At 43.4% G+C, this 24,093-nt stretch overlaps 1 protein-coding gene across 1 annotated transcript; it reads left to right on the forward strand.

The window, feature by feature from the left end:
* Positions 1–2,038: 2,038 nt before the first annotated feature.
* LOC311102585 (matrilin-3-like) lies at positions 2,039–22,979 on the forward strand (the record flags this gene model as incomplete). The annotated part of the gene is made up of 7 exons (XM_084143959.1): positions 2,039–2,186; positions 3,004–3,168; positions 3,894–4,463; positions 6,759–6,906; positions 8,932–9,068; positions 9,784–9,891; positions 22,969–22,979. 7 exons carry the CDS (start codon positions 2,039–2,041, stop codon positions 22,977–22,979), a joined length of 1,287 nt encoding a protein of 428 aa, XP_084000085.1.
* Positions 22,980–24,093: the final 1,114 nt, after the last annotated feature.

Consider the following 24,093-nt stretch of genomic DNA (forward strand, 5'->3'; position numbering starts at 1 on the left):
AGATTTTGCTGTGAAGATATAGAATCATTAGATCATTTGTTTTGGTTCTGTCCATTTGTAGCTTGTTTTTGGACACAGGTCCAGGAATGGCTAAAGGATTGCAATATTTACCTGGAACTAACCTTGCAGATAGCATTACTGGGTGATCTGAAAAGTCATAGTCAATCAATCAATAATATAATAATACTTTTAGCAAAAATGTTTATTTTTAATTCACAATCTGTAGAAGCAATGAGAATAGAAAGGTTCAGAACTTTTGTAAAACATCATAGTACGGTTGAAATATATATGGCAAATAGAAATCCTATATGGATGGTGTTAAGAGATAGATGGGAGGTATTGAATAGAGTTGAAGGATGGGACTAATAACAAATAACAACAAATAATAACAAAGATAGCTAATAATGTAAGCATACTGTGTCCATAATAAGTATATAGGTTGTATGTTGGGAGCTTTTGGGAAAGAGCACAGTTAGAAAGATATGGCATTTAGAAGCAAACCGGATGGACATCATGAAAATGATCGGAGAGGTTGAGAGTAGAAGAAGTTCAGGAGCAAAAAAATAAATAAATATATATATATATATATATATATATATATAGATATAGAATTATTGTAAAATTAACTCTGTCCATAAGGTGTAGATAGTAAGTATAGACCGGAAGTAGAGGCCTGGGCGTTGTTGTTCACTAATTTACTCCAAGTAGGGAAAGGATGGTGGGGTTGAAAAGTAATAAAGGGGAATATATATATAAAAAATAAAAATAAACATGGGGGATTGGAAGTGATGCAGACAATTACATTGATAGAAGATGCAATCTATCTGCAATATTAAGCTGATCCATCCCCCCATAAAAAAAAATAAAAAAAATAAAAAAAAAAAAAAATATTGAGAAACTTTTGTTATTGACCAAATACTTATTTTCCACCATAATTTGCAAATAAATTCATAAAAAATCCTACAATGTGATTTTCAATGACAACAATGCCATCACAAACATCATCTGAAAACACTACGAACAGAAGGGCATTTCTATTGTGAGTACGTAGATAATCGGTCACCAGGGATAGTGATTGGAAGCATGGAACTTTGCATAAAACAATATGCATTATGGAAAACAACAGAGTTGTCTTAACATGAAACCAAGCATTACAGAGGTACTATTTTGGCCAGAATACATATATTATGTCCCCCAAGCTTTGCAATACAGTATATACTCTGATATACTGATATTACAATGTATTTCCAATTTATTTAACAAAATTCCAGTGGCTTCTGTTGCTTATTTTTGTGCACAAGAGTTTGTTTTATAGCTGATTTTCACTAATGATATACATGTAAGCTACATAATGTTAATAGTAATAGCTAAGAATTTTAAACTTTTTTTTATCAAATACATTATAGCATTTAGAAATTGTCTTATTTAACATTGGATGTTTTTTGTAACATCAAAGTAATTCCGTTTTACTCTTATGAACCTGTATACTGAAAGACCAACAAACTAATAATCTAAACTAAACAAATATTAATTCTATAGGCCTACATCAAATGTAGTTGTGTATTAGCTCTGTTTTATAATTATTAAATTTTTTTATTAAAATGTATGCATATCAAATTAAGAATAAAACTGATCACACCATTAAGCTTGCATGTGCTTGTATGTGACGCTAGAGGTCGCACTTTGCATGAACAAAGAAAACAAAATTACATCCCTTTCTTCCTCTATAACTACATCACACCCTTTGCCTTCCATAGCCACTGTTCGGGTCGTACAAACCGACCACAAACTTGTGTAATGCTTTCTTCCCACTTCTCATTTTGGATTGGATGACCTTCTCCCACGTGTTTTGCCCGGTGATGGTTAAATATGCCCCCAGAGAGCAAATGTTTGTATTCAAGGTTTAGTATTCAGAATTGCTTCTTGAGACGTAGCCTACCTTAAAGAACCACCTGCCACAGGATGACATTGTTAATCCGAGGACTCATCTGTTGCATGTTGTTGCTTGCTATGGAGGTCCAAGGAACATACCGACTTCATGGAGGATACCATCCTCGGCAGCATCACGCAGACACCCGTATCCTGCCACCGCAAACGTTTCAGCGGAGCATTCAACAGCAACAACCATTTCAGAGTGCTCCACAAGGACAGCAACAAATTGGGAATGTTCAGCAACCAGCTCAGTTGTCTCAGAATCAGAATCAAAGAACTATTGATTTGGGAGGTTGGTTCATTTTCGTGCCATGTAGGCCCATAATATTCTGTAGAGAGCCTTTTATGCACGGGGTATGCTTGCTGGTCATTGTGCAAAGACATCGGTAGCTGATATTTTCTAATAGATTGCGCAGTTATTCACCTTTGTTAAGTTTTATTGCTGTTTATGACTTTACATTTAAGATTATAGTATCTTTAAATTTGAGATAATTTGGCATTGTTGTCCATGTATGACAAAAGTTCTGAAATGTAAGCGGGTATTGGCCAGTCCTTGGGTATTACAGAATAAAGGCAGATATACATTTGTTACTGTAAATATACTTTATCTTGCCATACAATTGCATACATTTTGAAATTCATTAGCTGGAAAATGTTAACAAAATAGTACACCAAAGGAAGGACTGGCGTCAATGTGTACTCAAACCTTTGGGCTAGGGCTATAGTAAATGCTATAGTAAATGCTATAGTAAATGTTCTGGCTATTATATCCATACAATAATGGATTTATGAAGCGCTTTTCCAGGAGTTCAGAACATTGACATTGTGCGAATTGAGAAACAACCTACTGTATGTTTGTAGCTTAGTAGCTGCAATAAGCATGAAGAAATACTGATGCATAATTTACTTAATTGCTAGCATACAGCCTCTCACTGATGCTTAAGGCTAATAACAGCAGGCTAATGTACTTCACATCATCACCTAGCCATAGGCATCTCATTGCGCTTGAGGCAAACAAAATAACCGTTGCTCTACTGCTTTTCCATCTTCCTCCCTCATGGTGGCCCAAAGTACATGGCAATAATTACAGGTTTAATGGCTATCACTACTATCACCAGCCGCCCAGGAAATGGCCACCAGTCATGTACCTCCGGCCCACAGCACCACCCCCTCCACCTGAACAGCCGGTCAGTACCCCAAGCGGCACCCCCACTCCCATCATCAGTGCTGGCACAGGTAGAATACTTTAGCTAAAAAACAAAAACCTCCTTTTGATTGAACCCCTCAAGGACTGATTGGTTGCTGGGTAGAAATCTGAATCGGAACCCCCCCCCTTATGTTGGTGTTTTTATGTGTTTTATTTTTCTTCCTTTTTACAATCTATTTGTCCTATGATTGAGCAGGTGCTATCATATAAGTCACTATTGGGTAGTTTTCATTTTTTCCTCCTCTGCATGTGAATCTTGAGAGAAGTAAACATGAGCCTTCTATTTGGTTTACCATGTTACATTGAAATTGGTTTGGTTGAATTGAACCTTATCTTTCCCTGTTTCCAAGTGTCCATGTTTACTTGCCTCGGAAAAGTTCAGAAACTTCTCTCACTAAGCTTTGCTTCCCCTTATATCTATTCATAGCTTTAGAAGTTTGTATTCATCCACTTTTTCTTTAGACTTTTTAAAACGTTTATTTTTACTGCTGTTTTTAGTATCATTGCTGTGTGTACTGAAGCATACACGGTTGCCCGCTTAAAAACTAACGCTCCCATCCAATCTATTTGAAATAGTAGCACCTAGTAAATTCACCAGTAAAACATGTCAAGCTGACTTGCTAAAACCCTCAGCAACCCAGACCTGAATGTGAAGCCAGAATGTGTTTGATACAGCAGTTCTCTGTCAAAGTGTGTAGAGCAAACCATTCCACCTTCGGTGGTAAAAACCAATGCCCCATCTTTTCCCTCACAGTAACCCACTGCAAAAGCCGGCCCCTAGATCTGGTGTTCATTATCGACAGTTCCCGTAGCGTGCGCCCCGCAGAATTTGAGAAGGTCAAAATATTCCTGGCTGACATGGTCGACACGCTCGAGGTTGGCTCGGACGCCACGCGTGTGGCCGTCGTGAACTACGCTAGCACAGTGAAGATCGAGTTCCTGCTCAAGACGCACTTCGACAAGCCGGGCCTGAAGGCAGCGCTGGCCCACATCGAATCTCTAGCGGCTGGCACCATGACTGGCCTGGCTATCAAGACGGCCATGGAGGAGACCTTCACCGAGGAGTCAGGCTCCCGGCTAGCCAACAAGAACATCGCCAAGGTGGCCATCATCGTGACGGACGGACGGCCCCAGGACACGGTGGAGGAGGTGGCCTCGGCAGCGAGGGCGGCGGGCATCGAGATCTACGCAGTGGGGGTGGACAGGGCGGACATGAAGTCCCTACGCCTCATGGCCAGTCTGCCACTGGACGAACACGTGTTCTATGTGGAGACCTACGGCGTCATCGAGAAGCTCACGTCCAAGTTCAGGGAAACCCTGTGTGGTAAGAGAGTGAGGCAATTTGTATATTTTTAAACTGTGTTGAAGCAGGGAGTCATGCTGAGACCATGGTTTCATTCGCAGATTAACCCTGCATGAAAACATCAATAAACAACAATTACACTATACATACGCTACCGGTCAAAAGTTTTAGAACACAAACTCATTGAAGGGTTTTTCTTAATTTTTTCTATTTTCTACATTGTAGATTAATAGTGGAGACCTCAAAACTATGAAATAAGAGCTATGGAATCATGTAGTAACCAAAAAAGTGTTAAAAAAAATCTAAATATATTTGTGAGATTCTTCAAATAGCCACCCTTTGCCTTCATGACAGCTTTGCACACTCTTCGCATTCTCTCAACCAGCTTCACCTGGAATGCTTTTCCAACAGTCTTGAAGGAGTTCCCACATATGCTGAGCACTTGTTGGCTGCTTTTCCTTCACTCTGCGTTCCGTTTAATCCCAAACCATCCCAATTGGGTTGAGGTCGGGTGATTGTGGAGGCCAGGTCATCTGATACAGCGCTCCATCACTCTCGTTCTTGGTCAAATAGCCCTTACACAGCCTGGAGGTGTGTCATTGTCCTGTTGAAAAACAAATGATAGTCCCACTAAGCCCAAACCAGATGGGACAGTGTATTGCTGCAGAATGCTGTTGTAGCCATGCTGGTTAAATGTTCCTTGAATTCAAAATAAATCACAGACAGTGTCACAAGAAAAGCACCCCCACACCATAACACCTCCACCTCCATGCTTTACGGTGGGAAATACACATGCGGAGATAATCTGTTCACCCACACCGCATCTCACAAAGACACGGCGGTTGGAACCAGACCAAAGGACACATTTCCACCGGTCTAATGTCCATTGCTCATGTTTCTTGGCCCAAGCAAGTCTCTTCTTCTCCTTGGTGTCCTTTAGTAGTGGTTTCTTTGCAGCAATTCGACAATGAAGGCCTGATTCACACAGTCTCCTCTGAACAGTTGATGTTGAGATGTGTCTGTTACTTGAACTCTGTGAGGCATTTATTTGGGCTGCAATTTCTGAGGCTGGTAACTCTAATGAACTTATCCTGCAGCAGAGGTATCTCTGGGTCTTCCATTCCTGTGGCGGTCCTCATGAGAGACAATTTCGTCATAGCGCTTGATGGTTTTTGCGACTGCATTTGAAGAAACGTTCAAAGTTCTTGAAATGTTCCATATTGACTGACCTTCATGTTTTAAAGTAATGATGGACTGTCGTTTCTCTTTGCTTATTTGAACTGTTCTTGCCATAATATGGACTTGGTCTTTTACCAAATAGGGCTATCTTCTGTATACCCCCCCCCCCCACACACACACACCTTATCACAAGACAACTGATTGAGAAGGAAAGAAATTACACAAATTAACCTTTAAGAAGGCACACCTGTTAATTGAAATGCATCCCAGGTGACTACCTCATGAAGCTGGTTGAGAGAATGCCAAGAGTGTGCAAAGCTGTCATCAAAGCAAAGGGTGGCTATTTGAAGAATCTCAAATATAAAATATATTTTGATTTGTTAAAAACACTTTTTTGGTTACTACATGATTCCATGTGTTATTTCATGGTGTTGATGTTTTCACTATTATTCTACAATGTAGAAAATAGTAAAAATAAAGAAAAACCCTTCAATGAGTAGGTGTTCTAAAACTTTTGACAGGTAGTGTATCTATATACACATAAATTACACAATACATGAAAAGCAAACAGAAAACACGAAAAGCAAAACCCAATCATATGAAACAAACACATTCTTCAGTAAAAAGGCTCTCTAACATCCGCCTGAATTGCCCTAGAGGCACCAACTCCACCTACTTTAAGGACTTTTGGAGATCAAAAGATTAAGTCATGTTATGTACAATTCCTTAAGGGCCACAGTCCAGCTGATTTGGCTTTCTTCCAGTCCTTGACACCTACTTGATCAACTAATGTTATTGATCACCCAGGAAGTACACATATCTGGTTTCTCAGATTGAAACTAGTTGTTGGTTAAAATTCAAGAATGGAAACCAGCAGATGCAGCCCTCGAGAACTGGTGTTGTGCACCTGTACCCAAAAAACATTGATTAATGTGTTAGGTATGCAAATCATAGAATAATAATTATGTCAACATTTAATGTGAAACAGCAATCTTCGATTAGATTCCGTATGATAACCCTCAATTGACCAATTAGAAAGTAATTGATCATTTACATTAATCCAAACCTAATTATTCCTGTTCACGTTGACGATGTTGTCAGACTGAGCCAATCAGCTGTGAGGATGTTTGTTTACAGGTGTGGATGCCTGTGCCTTGGGACACGATTGTGACCACATTTGTGTCAAGAACAACAACTCGTACACCTGCAAGTGTCGAGAAGGCTATACACTGAATGCGGACAAGAAAACATGTTCACGTAAGGACCACAAGCCTCTATCGGGAATGTAGGTATCACTTTGTTTTATAGGTACCTATATAAGGACTTCATAATACATTCATACCCATGAATAACCCATTCACAAGCAATAATTTCTTAAATGCTCATGCCAACAGCCACAGGTAGATTTTTCTGTTATGTCACCGGTATATTGCTTATATTGCAGATTTCAACTTGCGATTGTTGACATAAGTATATTATGAAATGCTTATGTACTGCTTATGAATGTGTTATGTATGAGCTATACATGCATTATGAAGTCCTTATGTAGGTACCCTTCAAATAAAGTGTTACCTGAATGTTTTTTGTGTGTAGTGGACGTTTCTACTGTATTAATTGTGTAATAGAGAAAGGAGAGGGCAAAGAATACAAGCCTTGTATTTAGGGGCAAAGGTTAATATTAATGTGAAAGATTTTGTCTTATGTTTACACCTGGCAGCAGGTTCTTTGCAAAACCAAAATGGATCAGGTTTGAACGGTTGGTGCACCTTTATTCCAGAATTCATGGGCTAGAAAACCAAACTCTGCTGTCATGGTATGCATGCCCAGTGCTTGAAGTAGATTGAAATAGGTGCCGGTGCTTAACTTGGGTGCTGGTACTGTTTTATATTTAGGTGCCGGAACTTTATATTTTTAAGCCAATATTCAACAAGAGTTGCAGGAACTAATGCAGGAGAACATTTGAGGTGCATGGAACTCAGTTTCTGTGTGTTCCTGCCGAAGTCAAGCACTGTGCATGCCACTATCCAATGCAGTTATGCCATCTTTGCTAGCTAACATTGCTGTCCCCCCCTTCACCTTACGGCTAATACATGGTGAGTTTGTTGTGACGTGTGGGCATGGCTTATTTAGTATTCGCACCCATGGAGCTGTAGAGTAGCCCGGGCAGCAGGGCCGGAGCTCTCGACCTGATCTTGGTCATCGACGGCTCCAAGAGCGTCCGCCTTGACAACTTTGAGCTGGTGAAGCGTTTCGTGGTGCATCTGGTGGACTTGCTCCAAGTCAGCCCTGGCACTGTACAGGTCGGCCTGATCCAGTAATCCAGCAGAGTCCGGACCGAGTTCACCTTAAACCAGCACCGGACCGCCAAAGCTTTGAAGGAGGCGGTGAGAGGTGGACAGAAGCATCTCGCAAGGAGTGGGCGCCAGGCCAAAGTCAGCCAATGTGCTCCGGGACAGTCAAAATACGACATCTCTGAGCACTCCAGGAACCTCAATGAGCAGGGTGAGACCCCTTTTTCTTATACAGTATAATGTAACACCATTTTATTTTTTACTTTTTACCCCTTTTTCTCCCCAATTTCGTGATATCCAATTGGTAGTTACAGTCTTGTCCCAATGCTGCAACTCCCGTATGGACTCGGGAGAGGCGAAGGTCAAGAGACATGCGTCTTCCAAAACACGACCCTGCCAAGCCGCACCGCTTCTTGACACACTGCCCGCTTAACCCGGAAGCCAGCCGCACCACTTCTTGACACACTGCCCGCTTAACCCGGAAGCCAGCCGCACCAATGTGTCGGAGGAAACACTGTACAACTGGCGACCGTGTCAGCGTGCATGCGCCTGGCCCGCCACAGGAGTCGCTAGAGCGCGATGGGACAAGGACATCCCGGCCGGCCAAACCCTCCCCTAACCCGGATGACGCTGGGTCAATTGTGCGTCTCCTCATGGGTCTCCCGGTCATGGTCGGCTGCGACACACCCCGGGATCGAACCCGGATCTGTAGTGACACCTCATTCACTGCAGTGCCTTGGACTGCTGTGCCACTCGGGAGGCCCTAACACCATTTTATTGAGTGTAACATTTCAGAAGATGTAAAATGGTGACTAAAAACTCTAAAATGACTCCAGATATCTTCCCCTCCAAATGTAAAGGCAGTATTTCCCCCCCGAGTGTATTATATGAATGCATGTTTCCTCATACCATAGCTCTGTAATCCTTAGACGTCCCATCCCATGTATCATATACCCTACCTCAGTTTTGGGTTTGTCTAAGTGACCCTTGTCATGTCCTGTCTTCCTCTCTTTCCCCAGGTGTGGAGATATACAAACGGAGGAGAGAGAGCTCCAGGAGATAGCCTCTGAGCCCCACAGCCAGCATTACTTTCACTCGGCCAACTTTTGCACCATCGACTCCATAGCTCACACCTTAAAGAGCAAGTTGTGCCACAGTAAGGAAGAAGGAAATGGATGAGCATAGGGAGGTGCAGCATGAGCTAGCTGCTAGCGGAACAGGAGTTAGACACAGGAAAAGGACACAAAGGAGCTCGGCCGTCTGACTTGTTTTTGGCCTCATGCGTTTGTTGGACTGATGTCTGGGTCTCTCAAATTGCATGCCGTCACCTATGGTTTGCTTTTAATCTTCGGGAGACCTTGAAAAATCTAAGTATATGAACTACTACATGATGGGTTTGTGTTATGATGAACAAGTGCTTGAATGAATGGCTGTTGTTAACCTTTTGCAAAAACCAATTGATTTACCACTGACTTCCCCTCAATGATCGAAAAAGCTTCACCTGATCTTTGACTAACCACTTGACTGTATGCAATGTCTGTATTTGAAGTATTGACATTAAGTCAACTAGTTGTCACACTTTACATTAAGTTGCTCCAGAACCACGTAGTAACAGGTAATTATAATATTTGGTAGCACTGTGCAATTTGTAACTACACAAGTAGTTTCCTTGTAACCAATAGGGAAAAGGGTTTTAATAGATTCCTAGGTGTGGACGAAGTGTCACGTTATTACACTTTACGTTTCTATGTAGCCTATCAACTTGTCAGCTATAACTTGTTTAATGGTAACTAGAGTTACTTAATGTACATTTCTATATCAAAATGTACAATTTATTCATGATTGACTTCTGCCATTGATGTCTCTTTCAGAGGACGCAAACGAGATGAGTGGGAATAAGCTGAGTGAAGACGCGTGCATGTGTGAGGCTCAGATTGCCTTCCAGATGAAGATGCAGTCCACCATACAGGAGCTGACCAGCAAACATATCCTTTTACCCCACCATTGTTTTTTAATGGGTGGTATTTATTCATATAGCAATTTCACAAGATCTCAAAGCCACTACCACCAGCTGCAATGTTGTACATACAGTTTGCCTACCAGTGGGGTAGCACAGTTCTGTGTGGATTTAGTTTTTTTCCATGGGGCATGGAGAAAACTAGAGAAAAATTTGCAATTTTATAGCTAATCACATGCTATTTTACACATTTTGCCATGAGGCTGACAGACGGGACAATCTCAATATTTGTCTTAATATTAACACAATTTGAAATATATATTTTGATAGACCATCTAAATGCAACTAACTGGATTTATGTCAACTCCCTAAGGCATTTCATTTTTACAATTATTGTCCAACAAGTGTTTGAAGGCCTTGATTGTTTATTCTAACATTAGATTATTTAAAAAATGTAATACAAATCTACAAACTTATTTTTGTTTGGTCTTGTAGCACTATTAAATGCTCCAGGGCTAATGATCCAGGGCATTTTGGCATGTTTTTCTAGATTTAGAACTTAAAACAACATTTGTGTGCTACGCCAGTGACGCCTACATATATTGCTCTACTTTCAACTGTTACCCTTTTCTCTTTCCGATTCCCGAGACAGTAAAGAACTATGACACTTTAAGATTGCTCATATGCATATACTGTATATGTATTGAAGAAGACAAATGTTTCCTTGACTGTTATGTCCACTAGATGATTTATCGAGGATAGTGACCCAGGTTGGACGAAAGCGTTGATTCTAAAGAAGAGGACACAGCAAAGAGACCATTTAGAGCTCACCCAGTTACCCTCAATCTAAAATGGCTGTATAGTTTTCCTGTTTTAGCAACGTTCATTATTAACAACAGTCCATTTTGGAGTTATTGTATGTACTGTATAACCTCCTTCAATCTATGTGTTTTACATATAAGACATTTTGTTTACCATTGAATGACTTGGCCAGTAATGTTCCATTTGCTCACAACAGATATCCCCAATTTCATCCCATTTAAGCTAAGAACAAAGACCAAAGTAGATTTTTTTTGCACAATAATTTGCTCCCCATGGTAGCACCTTTCCAGTTAACAATATTCGATATGTATTTTATCTTCCACCTATAATGAAAGTGCAGAGGAAGCAATAGGCTACATCACTGACAAGTGATTTGTTTCCTTATTGTGGCATGTGCGAGATAAATGAAAGACATGACACAGGAAATGTAATTTATGTAAATGCATAATTATTGAATATTTATATATATATAACTTGTATTTACATAAGAAGACTAGCTTGTAATATTCATGTGGCTTACGGTTTGTGTTGATGAGGAAAAAGGAATTGTGCATTTTTGTGTAGTGTGTGTGTATATATCAAAATACAGTGCCTTCGGAAAGTTTTCAGACCCCTTGACTTTTTCCACATTTTGTTACATTACAGCCTTATTCTAAAATGGATTAAATAAAACATTTCCCTCCGCAATCTACCCACAATACCCCATAATGACAAAGTGAAAACAGGTTTTTACAAATTTTAGCAAATGTATTAAAAGTACAAAACAGAAATACCTTATTTACATAAGTATTCAGACACTTTGCTATGAGACTCGAAAGTGAGCTCAGGTGCATCCTGTTTCCATTGATCATCCTTGAGATGTTTCTACAACTTGATTGGAGTCCACTTGTGGTAAATTCAATTGATTGGATATGATTTGGAAAGGCACACACTTGTCTATATAAGGTCCCAGAGTTGACAATGCATATCAGAGCAAAAACCAAGCCATGAGGTCGAAGGAATTGTCCATAGAGATCCTAGACAGGATTTTGTTGAGGCACAGATCTGGGGAAGGGTACCAAAACGTTTCTGCAACATTGAAGGTCCCCAAGAACACAGTGGCCTCCACCATTCTTAAATGGAAGAAGTTTGGACCCACCAAGACTCTTCCTAGAGCTGGCTGCACAGCAAAACTGAGCAATCGGGGGAGAAGGGCCTTGGTCAGGGAGGTGACCAAGAACCCGATGGTCACTCTGACAGAGCTCAAGAGTTCCTCTGTGAAAATGGGAGAACCTTCCAGAAGGACAACCATCTCTGCAGCACGCCACCAATCAGGTATTTATGGTAGAGTGGCCAGATTGAAGCCACTCCTCAGTAAAAGGCACATGACAGCCTGCTTGAAGTTGCCAAAGGGCACGTAAAGGACTATCAGACCATGAGAAACAAGTTTCTCTGGTCTGATGAAACCGAGATTGAACTCTTTGGCGTGAATGCCAAGCGTCACATCTGGAGGAAACCTGGCACCATCCCTACGGTGCCAGGTTGAGGAAAAAGTAAAGCGGACTGAATACTTTCAAAATGCACTGTATATTGGCAAACCGTGCCAATATATCCTCCAAACACTGCGAGGGCATTAGTACTTTTATACAACGGGTTACCAACATATTCAAATATATTTTCATTGAAAACATTATTTTGATGAATTTATTCATATTACAGTACCAGTCAAAAGTTTGGACACACCTAATCATTCAAGGGTTTTTCTATAATTTGACAACTGATGCTTAAAGATAGTGAGGGAGATAAGTGTCTCCATCTTCAGAGATTTTTGCAGTTCGTTCCAGTCATAGGCAGCAGAGAACTGGAAGGAATGGCGACCAAAGGAGGTGTTGGCTTTGGGGATGACCAGTGAGATATACCTGCTGGAACCCATACTATGGGTGGGTGTTGCTGTGGTGACCAATGATCTAAGATAAGGTGGGGATTTGCATAGAAGTGATTTATAGATGACCTGGAGCCAGTGGGTTTGGCGACGAATATGTAGTGAGGGCCAGCCAACGAGAGCGTACAGGTCACAATGGTGGGTAGTATATGGGGCTTTGGTGACAAAACGAATGGCACTGTGATAGGCTACATCCAATTTGCTGAGTAGAGTGTTGGAAGCTATTTTGTAAATGACATTGCCGAAGTCCAGGATCGGTAGGATAGTCCGTTTTACGAGGGCATGTTTGGCAGCATGAGTGAAGGAGGCTTTGTTGCGAAATAGGAAGCCGATTCTAGATTTAACTTTGGATTGGAGATGCTTAATGTGAATCTGGAAGGAGAGTTTACGGTCTAAAGAGACACCTAGGTATTTGTAGTTGTCCACATATTCAAAGTCAGATCTGCCGAGAGTAGTGATTCTAGTCGGGCAGGCGGGTGCAAGCAGCGTTTGATTGAAGAGCATGCATTTAGTTTTACTAGCGTTTAAGAGCAGTTGGAGGCCACGGAAGGAGTGTTATATGACATTGAAGCTCATTTGGAGGTTTGTTAACACAGTGTCCAATGAAGGGCCAGATGTATACAAAATGGTGTCGTCTGCGTAGAGGTGGATCTGAGAGTCACCAGCAGCAAGAGCGACATCATTGATATACACAGAGAATAGAGTCGGCCCGAGAATTGAACCCTGTGGCACCCCCATAGAGACTGCCAGAGGTCCAAACAACAGGCCCTCCGATTTGACACATTGAACTCTATCTGAGAAGTAGTTGGTGAACCAGGCGAGGCAGTCATTTGAGAAACAAGGCTATTTAGTCTGCCAAAAAGAATGTGGTGATTGACAGAGTCAAAAGCCTTGGCCAGGTCAATGAAGACGGCTGCTCAGTAATGTATTTTATCGATCACAGTTATTATATTGTTTAGGACCTTGAGCGTGGCTGAGGTGCACCCATGACCAGCTCGGAAACCGAATTGCATAGCGGAGAAGGTACGGTGGGATTCGAAATGGTCGGTGATCTGTTTGTTAACTTGGCTTTCAAATACTTTCGAAAGGCAGGGCAGGATGGATATAGAGCTGTAACAGTTTGGATCTAGAGTGTCACCCCCTTTGAAGAGGGGGATGACCACGGCAGCTTTCCAATCTCTGGGGATCTCAGACGGTACGAAAGAGAAGTTGAACAGGCTGGTAATAGGGGTTGCGACAATTTCGGTGGCTAATTTTAGAAAGAAAGGGTCCAGATTGTCTAGCCCAGCTGATATGTAGGGGTCCAGATTTTGCAGCTGTTTCAGAACATCAGCTATCTGAATTAGGGTGAAGGACAAGCGGGGGAGGGAGGCATGGGCAATTTGCAGTGGAGGGTGCAGAGCTGGTGGCCCGGGTAGGGGTAGCCAGGTGGAAAGCATGGACAGCCGTAGCAAAATGCTTGTTGAAATATTTGATTATCGTAGATTTATCGGTAGTGACAGTGTTTCCTAGCCTCAGTGCAGTGGGCAGTTGGGAGGATGTGCTCTTATTTTCCATGGACTTTACAGTGTCCCAAAACGTTTTGGAGTTAGTGCTACAGGATGCAAATTTCTGTTTGAAAAAGTTAGCCTTTGCTTTCCTAACTGATTGTGTATATTGGTTCCTGACTTCCCTGAAAAGTTGCATATCGTGGGGGCTGTTCGATGCTAATGCAGTACGCCACAGGATGTTTTTGTGCTGGTCAAGGGCAGTCAAGTCTGGGGTGAACCAGGGGCTCTATCTGTTCATAGTTCAGATTTTTTTGAATGGGGCATGCTTATTTAAGATGGAGAGGAAAGCACTTTTAAAAAACAACCAGGCATCCTCTACTGACGGAATGAGGTCAATATCCGTCCAGGATACCCGGGCCAGGTCAATTAGAAAGGCCTGCTCGCTGAAGTGTTTTAGGGAGTGTTTGACAGTGATGAGGGGTGGTCGTTTGACCGTGGACCCATTACGGACGCAGGCAATGAGGCAGTGATCGCTGAGATCCTGGTTGAAAACAGCGGAGGTGTATTTAGAGGGTAAATTAGTCAGGATGCTATCTATGAGGGTGCCCATGTTAACGGATTTAGGGTTGGACCTGGTAGGTTCCTTGATAATTTGTGTGAGATTGAGGGCATCTAGTTTAGATTGTTGGACGGCCGGGATGTTAAGCATATCCCAGTTTAGGTCAACAAGCAATATGAACTCTGAGGATAGATGGGGGGCAATCAATTCACATATGGTGTTCAAGGGCACAGCTGGGGGCTGAGGGGGGTCTGTAGCAAGCGGAAACAGTGAGAGACTTATTTCTGGAAAGGTGGATTTTTAGAAGTAGAAGCTCAAACTGTTTGGGCACAGACCTGGATAGTATGATAGAGCTCTGCAGGCTATCTCTACAGCAGATTACAACTCCGCCCCCTTTGGCAGTTCTATCTAGACGGAAAATGTTGTAGTTGGGAATGGACATTTCAGAATCTTTGGTGGCCTTCCTAAGCCAGGATTCAGACACTGCTAGAACATCAGGGTTGGCGGAGTGTGCTAATGCAGTGAACAACTCAAACTTAGGGGGGATGCTTCTGTTAACATGCAAGAATGTTAACATGCAAGAAACCAAGGCTTTTCCGGTTACAGAAGTCAACAAATGATAGCGCCTGGGGAGCAGGAGTGATACTTGGGGCTACAGGGCCTGGGTTAACCTCTACATCACCAGAGGAACAGAGGAGGAGTAGAATAAGGATACGACTAAAGGCTTTAAGAACTGGTCTTCTAGTGTGTTGGGTACAGAGAAAAAAAGGGGCAGATTTCCGGGCGTTGTAGAGTAGATTCAGGGCATTATGTACAGACAAGGATATGGAAGGATATGAGTACAGTGGAGGTAAACCTAAGCGTTGGGTAAAGATGGAAGTGATAGCATCACTGGATGCACCGATTTAGCCGGTCTCCGCGTGTGTGGGGGGTGGGACAAAAGAGCTATCTGAGACAGGTTGAGCAGGACTGGGGGCTCTACATTGAAAAAGTACAGTTAGAACTAACCGAAACAGCAATAGGCAAGGCATATTGACATGGGAGAGAGGCATAAAGCAGTCACAGGTGTTATTCGAGAGAGCTAAGACAACAGCTGGTAATGGCGATGAAAGTTTGAGCTGAGGCTAAACAGATAAACAGGATCGGGTACCGTATAAAGGAACAGTCCAGCAGGCATCAGCTGTGTAGCTGAGTGATCATAAGGTCCAGTGAACAGCAAAAAGTAAGTCCGGGAGCAGTTCAGTGGCTGCTACGCTACAGGCGAGCTGGAGGCACGGCTGTTGATTGCGTGTGCTAGCGTGTGCTAGCGGGCCGGGGCTGGCAGATGGATCTTCGTGGTCGTTGCAACGGGAAGCCTGTTGAAACCACATCAGACGATTACGTCGGCAGACCAGTCGTGATGGATCGGCGGGGCTCCGTGTCAACACTAGGAGGTCCCGTCCGGTTGACAGAGAGGTAGATAGCCGGGAGATGGGCCTGGCTAGAGGCTAACTGGGGTTAGTCAACAACGACAACAGCCATTCGGTTGCAGCTAGCTAGTTGCGATGATCCGGTGTTAAGGTCCAGTGATTAAGTGATTCCGGCAGAAAATCCGATATGCTCTGGCTCGATAGAGCGATGTGCAGACTGTGCAGACTGGCCGATAATTGTCCAGGCTTGAGCTGGCTGGTAGGTAGTGCAGGCCACGGCCACCGACAATGGTGAAGACCACTAACAGTGGCTAACAGCAAGTAGCTAGTTAGCTGGCTAGCTGGCTAGTTTAAGCCAGAGGTTCTGGATAAAAATGTATGAAGAAATAATAGAATCCGTTCCACATTGGGTGAGGCGGGTTGCAGGAAAGTATATTTAGTTAAAGGATGGAAAGTGAGATTGAGAAATATATACGAAAAAAAAAAAAAAAAAAAAAAAAAAAGGCTATTTACATGAGGACTCTACAGAAAACACGACTGCACTGCAATGCCATCTTGATGACAGCTTTGCACACTCTTGGCATTCTCTCAAACGGCTTCACCTGGAATGTTTTTCCAACAGTCTTGAAGGATTTCCCACATATGCTGAGCACCTGTTGGCTGCTTTTCCTTCACTCTGCCGTCCGACACATCCCAAACCATCTCAGGTTGGGGGATTGTGGAGGCCAGGTCATCTGATGCAGCACTCCATCACTCTACTTCTTGGTAAAATAGTCCTTACACAGCCTGGAGGTGTGTTGGGTTATTGTCCTGTTGAAAAACAGATGATAGTCCCACTAAGCCCAAACCAGATGGGATGGCGTATCGCTGCAGAATGCTGTGATAGCCATGCTGGTTAAGTGTGCCTTGAATTCTAAATAAATCACAAATAGTGTCACCAGCAAAGCACCCCCACACCATAACACCTCCTCCTCCATGCTTTACGGTGGGAACTACACATGCGGAGATCATCTGTTCACCCACACCTCGTCTCACAAAGACACGGCGGTTGGAACCAAAAATCTCCAATTGGGACTCAAATGTCCACCGGACTAATGTCCATTGCTTGTGTTTCTTGGCCCAAGCAGGTCTCTTCTTCTTATTGGTGTCCTTTAGTAGTGGTTTCTTTGCAGCAATTTGACCATGAAGGCCTGATTCACACAGTCTCCTCCAAACAGTTGATGTTGAGCTGTGTCTATGACTTGAACTCTGTGAAGCATTTATTTGGTCTGCATTTCTGAGGCTGGTAACTCTAATGAACTTATCCTCTGCAGCAGAGGTAACTCTGGGTCTTCCATTCCTGTGGCGGTCCTCATGAGTGCCAGTTTCATCATAGCGCTTGATGGTTTTTGCGAATGCACTTGAAAAAAAATTCAAAGTTCTTGAAATGTTCCGTATTGACTGACTTTCATGTCTTAAAGTAATGATTGACTGTCGTTTCTCTTTGCTTATTTGAGCTGTTATTGCCATAATACGGACTTGGTCTTTTACCAAATAGGGCTATCTTCTGTATACCCCCTCTACCTTGTCACAACACAACTGATTGGCTCAAACGCATTAAAGAAGGAAATAAATTCCACAAATTCACTTTTGTGAATTTGTTAATTGAAATGCATTCCAGGTGACTACCTCATGAAGCTGTTTGAGAGAATGCCAAGAGTGTGCAAAGCTGTCATCAAGGCAAAGGGTGGCTATTTGAACTTTTTTGGTTACTACATGATTCCATGTTATTTCATAGTTTTTATATCTTCACTGTTATTCTACTATGTAAAAAGTCGTAAAAATAAAGAAATACCCTTGAATGAGTAGGTGTGTCCAAACTTTTGACTAGTAGTGTATTTCATCCTTCCACAAGATATAGTCCCGACACAAATCTAGGGTTGCTACCAAGCCGGCTGGTTGTTCGTTCTATCGGTTTGGTTGCCAAAGACGCGGCCCAATCGTTCGTTCTAAATGTTCTATTGCCATACTGGCTTATCCCTTGCTTGCTAGCTAGCCAACTATGGCTAACTTACAGTCACGTCAAACAGTGCAGCCAGAATAACAACAAAGTAGCTGCCTTTGCGTTTGTTCAAGCTGTTTTCTAGTGATATTTATTAGGATACATCTATAACAATGAGATAATGATAAGCGATTTCACCTGGCATAGAAAATGTGCTCTCTGTTGTTCAGAGGAGCTAGCCAACAACACAGCTAACACAATCACTTCAAACTGAAGCAGAAAAGACTGCAAACTAGCTGCACTTCGTTTCATTTGACATGTTTTCTATTGATATTTCTTTGTATACATCCATAAAAATTATGCTGATTCATGATTTCGACTGGCTGAGAAGAATTGCCTGCCTGTCTGTCTCATCCTGACTCATTCATTACTATTCGACAGCTGGAGATCGAATTTGAATATTGAAGCAATGTTGCAAGGCTTATACAAATCGCCGCTGTTGAAAACTTAATGTTAGTCTGAAAGAAATGTGAGATAATGTCTAGATGCTTTTTATAGTGGAGATCAAGTTTATAAATGGCCTGGCTGGTCTGATGAGACAGTGGATTGCGCAGTCAGATGGAACAGAGTAAATAGGCATTTTAACGTCTTAGATTTAGCTGGTGGTAACTTGTGGAATAGACACCAGCTGGAATGCGGTTTTAACCAATCATCATTCAGGATTAGACCCATTTGTTGTATAATTGCCAGCAACGATGTTTATCTATCTAAGTAAAATGATAAGCATCAATTTCCGTGACATTAAGCTATAAGATATTTGTGTTGATACACGTGAAACAGCTTTGCATTTTTTTGTTGCCAATCAGAGAGCAACAACATGTATTGTCATATGACATTGCCAATCTTTGGTGTTGAGTGTACTGTAATTATTGTTTTCTTGCTCGTTGAGACATCCAAAACTGGTCATGAAATGAGCTGTTCCCATCTTGGGTAGCAGTCTTATTTTTCAGAGGTTCTGTTGACATGACAGATACAATCAGTGTCCCTTCTCTGCCTACACCAGTACAACACAAAGTTATTTTTCTAGCTAAATGCAACCCTCTTTCTCTCACAGATTGCCATCCCCAACAACACATGGCTGAAGTGTGTGTCTTGGAACAAAGACCAGGGCTTTATAGCTTAAGGAGGAGATGAGGGTCTTAAAGTCCTAAAGCTGGAGACACAAACAGGTGAGCTGGGTTTCCAGCACAAGTTACCTCTATATACGATTTTCTGAGTCCAGATTTGCTGACACCCATCTTAGCTGTGTTATGCAATGCTTACAAGCCCATGTGATTCAGAATCAAAATGTTTGTGAAACAGCTACAGTAGGTAATTGTGTGTTAAAAACCATTTAAATCCATAATGAGCTTAGCAACAGAAGGAATATTCTGCCAGCAGTATTAATCAGCCTGTGTCAATCAGAAGGTAGACCTACAGTGCTATGGTGTCAGGAACCAATTTGCTCAGTCTTCTCTATATTAGAGCTATTGTATAATTCAAGCAGCTTGTGAAATTGACAGGGTTATTTAACTTACTATAGGCTATACACACAGTTTATTAGGTACACCCATCTAGTAACGGGTCGTACCCCCCTAAGCAGAACAGCATGAATTATTCGGGGCATTATTCGGGGCATGTAAACGTTGCTCAATTGGTATCAAGGGGCCTAACGTGTGCCAGGAAAACATTCCCCACACCATTACACCCCCGCCACCAGCCTGTACCACAGGGCCGTCACCAGAGTTTCATAACATTTGGGGCTCAGTCTTGAAGACCAGGGGCTGAGGGGTTTGTGGGTCAGATACATTTTTATTTATTTATTAAAATCGTTTCCTGCAATTCTATGTCATTTTACATGATTGGAGACATTACAATAATATTTTTTAATACCACACAAATGATCAAAATGACAAGCCATTCTAACATTTACATACTGAGATCAATAAAATGAACGACACATGTCTTAAATGAAACCAATAGCATAGGCCAATGAAAAGAGTGGATACACAGATCTTAGGCCTACAATATGAGGAGGAAATTATAGTCCACCAACTTTCCAGTGGCACTCACCTATTCAAATAGACGTTTCCCGCAGGAAGAGGAGGAAGAGAAGCGCTACTAAGGTACACAATAGTAAATGTTGGTAGACAGAAGGTGCTCTTTGGTAAAAGGGGTGAATTGGTCATCAAAAAGAAAGGAGGACCAAGGCACTCTTCATATAATTAATTAAAATGCCTTTATTTGTATGGCATGTTCAATTGTATTTTGAAATATTGCGAAATACCTTCTAGCTGCTGCCTGCTTTTCATTGATAGTCACAACTCAACAATCAGCTGGCTGCCCAATTGCGGGATTCTCGACTGTTGACTAGGTCTATGCGCTCATAATATGACAAAACACAATATACAGCATAAAATAATTTAAAAAAGCTATTGATCTTCTGTGGCTAAATTATTCTGGTGTAGTATTTTCAATGATTTCATTTATTTATAGAGACAGGAGTAATTATATAATTTGGCAAATGTATTTCAATTTATCTGCAGCACTTCCAGCACCCCTGTCACAAGTGTAGAGAGGAGTCGGCAGGAGGCAGTCGCAGGTTTAGAACTACTGAATTTATTAAAGCACCATAGCTTAAAGCGGGACGAAACCCACAGTGCAAAATGTAAAGTACTCAGGAAATAGTAGGCGAGATTCCTCTCAGGAAAACAAGCAACATATACAATGACCGACAAAGACAATTGACAGAGGGAGTATATATACAGTGATAGAGTGGGGATTGGAACCAGGTAATGATAATTCTTCACGTTTTATAGGTGAAACGTCCATGCTGCATGCATGCCAACCATTTGATCCCATTCAGTTTCATGCATTTCGATCTTCTTGAATGATATAAGTAAGGGTGGCTAACTGTTCGAGCTAATCACATTTTAGAGCAGATGGAGTTAAACACAGCCACCGCATGAGAAACAAAATGCAACATTTCAGCACAATCATCCTAAATTGTCATAAGAAATTACATGGTGTTTTTGCTATAACAGTAACCTGACATTATCATGACACTATATTTGGTTTGTTATGTAGAATACAAATTAACCATTAAGGGATCTTGCGAGACATAGCAGCATTCTGAGAAGTGGCGGAGCATCGCTCTTCTGTGCACTGGCAACACTACACCCCTGATTATAATGGTTGGATGACTTTGGGAGTTTCGCTTAACCACAGCTCTATGAACTAAGTGGCACATTCAGTTGACTACTACTGTGTTTATACCATTTCAGCAGCGCAAAAGATTCAGGGCTGACCCAAAATCACTAAGGGGTAAAGCCCCGAAAGCCAGGTCCTGGTGACATCCATGCTGTACCATTGACACCAGGCAGGATGGGGCCATGGACTCATGCTGCTTATGCCAAATCCTGACTCTGCTGTCAGCATGACGCAACAGGAACCGAGAATGGTGTTGCACCATTGTCGGTAAACCCTAGACACAGTCATGCGTGAAAAGCCCAGGAGGCCGGACGTTTCTGAGATACTGGAACCGGTGTACCTGGCACGAGGATCATACCACCCTCAAAGTCGCTTAGGTCACTTGTTTTGCCCATTCTAATGTTCAATTGAACAGTAACTGAATGCCTAGATGCCTGTCTGCCTGCTTTATATAGCAAGCCATGGCCACTGTCTGTAGGAGTGAACCATTTTCTTGAACGGGGTAGGGTACCTAATAAACTGGCCACTCAGTGCCTTGCAAAAGTATTCAGACCCCTTGGATTTCTTCATATTTTATTGTCTAACAAAGTGGGATTCAAATGGATTCAATTGTCATTTTTTGTCAACCATCTAATGTTACTCAAAATACTCTGTCATGTCAATGTGGAAGAAAAGTAGTAACATTTTCTAAAGATAAAAAACAAAAAATATAGTCGTTGCATCTCCCTGAGCCAATACATACATGTTAGAAACACCGTTGGCATCAGTTACAGCTGTGAGTCTTCTTGGGTAAGAGCTTTGCACACCTGGATTGTGCAATATTTGCCCATTATTCATTTCTTCGTAATTCCGCTCCGCCGGCGACAGCCGACGGGAGAAAAACGCGCAGGGGTGAGTCTTACCGTCCGCAAGGAACTGCGGGGACAGGATTGTTCCCACCGCAACGTCTGAAGCATCCACCTCCACAATGAACGGTAGGGAAGGATCAGGATGCCCTAGGACCGGGGCCGATGTAAAGTGCCGCTTAAGTGCATCAAATGCGTTCCCCGCTTCCGGGGTCCAAGCGAAGGAGCGTACGCTCGTCTGGGTGAGGGCTGTCAGGGGAGCTCAAATTGAGAATAAATTGTGTATAAAAATTAGCGAACCCTAAAAACCGTTGTAGTTGCTTGAGGGATGAGGGCTGGGGCCAATCCAGTACCGCGCTGACCTTGGCTGGGTCCATCCGTAGGTCCCCCTGGGTGATGATGAACCCCAGGAAGGAGACTGTCTCTGTGTGGGACACACACTTCTCCGCCTTGACATAGAGCTGGTGACGTAGAAGGCATTGGAGGACCTGCCGAACGTGCTGCTGGTGTTCACTCATGTCCTTCGAAAATATTAGGATGTCATCCAAAAACACGAAGACGCTGTAGTCGAGGAGGTCCCAGAGCACGTCATTGACCAAAGCCTGGAACACCGCAGGCGCTTTGGCTAGACCGAACGGCATGACTTGGTACTCGTAATGTCCACTGGATGTGTTAAAAGCCGTCTTCTACTCGTCCCCCTCCCGAATCCTCACCAGGTTGTAGGCATTACGTAAGTCCAGCTTGGTGAAGACCTGGGCTCCCTGCAACGACTCTTACTAAACACCTCCCCTAGATCCCAATACTCCCGGGGAACGCCTTCCAGGTCTGGGCTAGTGACGGAGTCGGTAGCCGTCGTCCTCCCGGTGGCAACCGCCGCTAGGGCGGTAGGCGTTTCGGAGTGCGGGACCTGGGAAAGAGGTGAGGACTGGTAGGTGGTCTGGGACGGTGGTCTGGGCTGTTGAGTGGTCGTGGAGACCGGAACAGGATGGGGGCGGAGCCTCCCTCCAGGGTGAGCCGCCCCGTGGACCAGTCTATCCAGGGTTTGTGGGCGACAAGCCAGGGGTTCCCAAGGACGAGGGGACACTCCGGAGAGTCCACAATGAAAAACTGGATATCCTCCCATAGCCCCACCACCACCCGGACACGCACGGTGACAGTGCGCTGAGTGATGAAGCCCGACCCCAACGGCCGGCCTTCCAGGTCCATGACCGGAACTGGCTCGGGGAGGGAGAGTAACGGAACGCTCCACCCCTGGGCCAGCCTCGCGTCCATCAGGTTTCCCGCGGCCCCAGAATCCACCAGTGCATGCGCCCGACGCGAAGTGCGGGCCCACTGAACCCTGATGGGGAGAAAAGTCAGGGTCTCTGGAGTTGGGGTTTCAGTTCCGGCTCGCTAGCACCCCTCCCGATACTAGCGAGCCCTCCCATTTCCTGGCTTCTCCGGGCACGTGTTGCATTGGTGACCTTCCTGGCCACAGTACAGGCAACGTCCCTGGCGCAGATGCCTCTGCCTCTCCATCCTGGACAAGCGTTCCGCCCCCAGCTGCATAGCCTCCTCTTGAGGCGTCTCCTCCCAGAATCGGCAGAAAGCCTCCGGGTTGATAGGGGGACGCGGAGGCGCGCCTTGCGTCATCCCTCTCTCCTACGCCCTCTCACGACGGCGGGTCCGGAACTCCACGGAGAAGTCCACCACCGAACGCTCACTCTGCCAACAGGCCGTGAGCCGCCTCCCGGCCTCGTGCCCCGACACCACCCGAGAGGTATTGAACACCTTGTATAGCCACAGGTGAATTGGTAGGAGTCGCAGCATGCCGGAGTTTGGCTTTCCCACTCCGCGGTAGCCCAGGAAAGGGCCCATCAACAGAGTGATGATGTAGGCCACCCAGCCCTGCTACGTCAGGAAGGAGGAGGGTTGAAGGCTGAATATAAGGGAACACTGGGTGAGAAAT

This window comes from Coregonus lavaretus, assembly GCF_964263955.1.
Source record: "Coregonus lavaretus genome assembly, chromosome: 27".
Lineage (NCBI taxonomy): Eukaryota > Metazoa > Chordata > Actinopteri > Salmoniformes > Salmonidae > Coregonus > Coregonus lavaretus.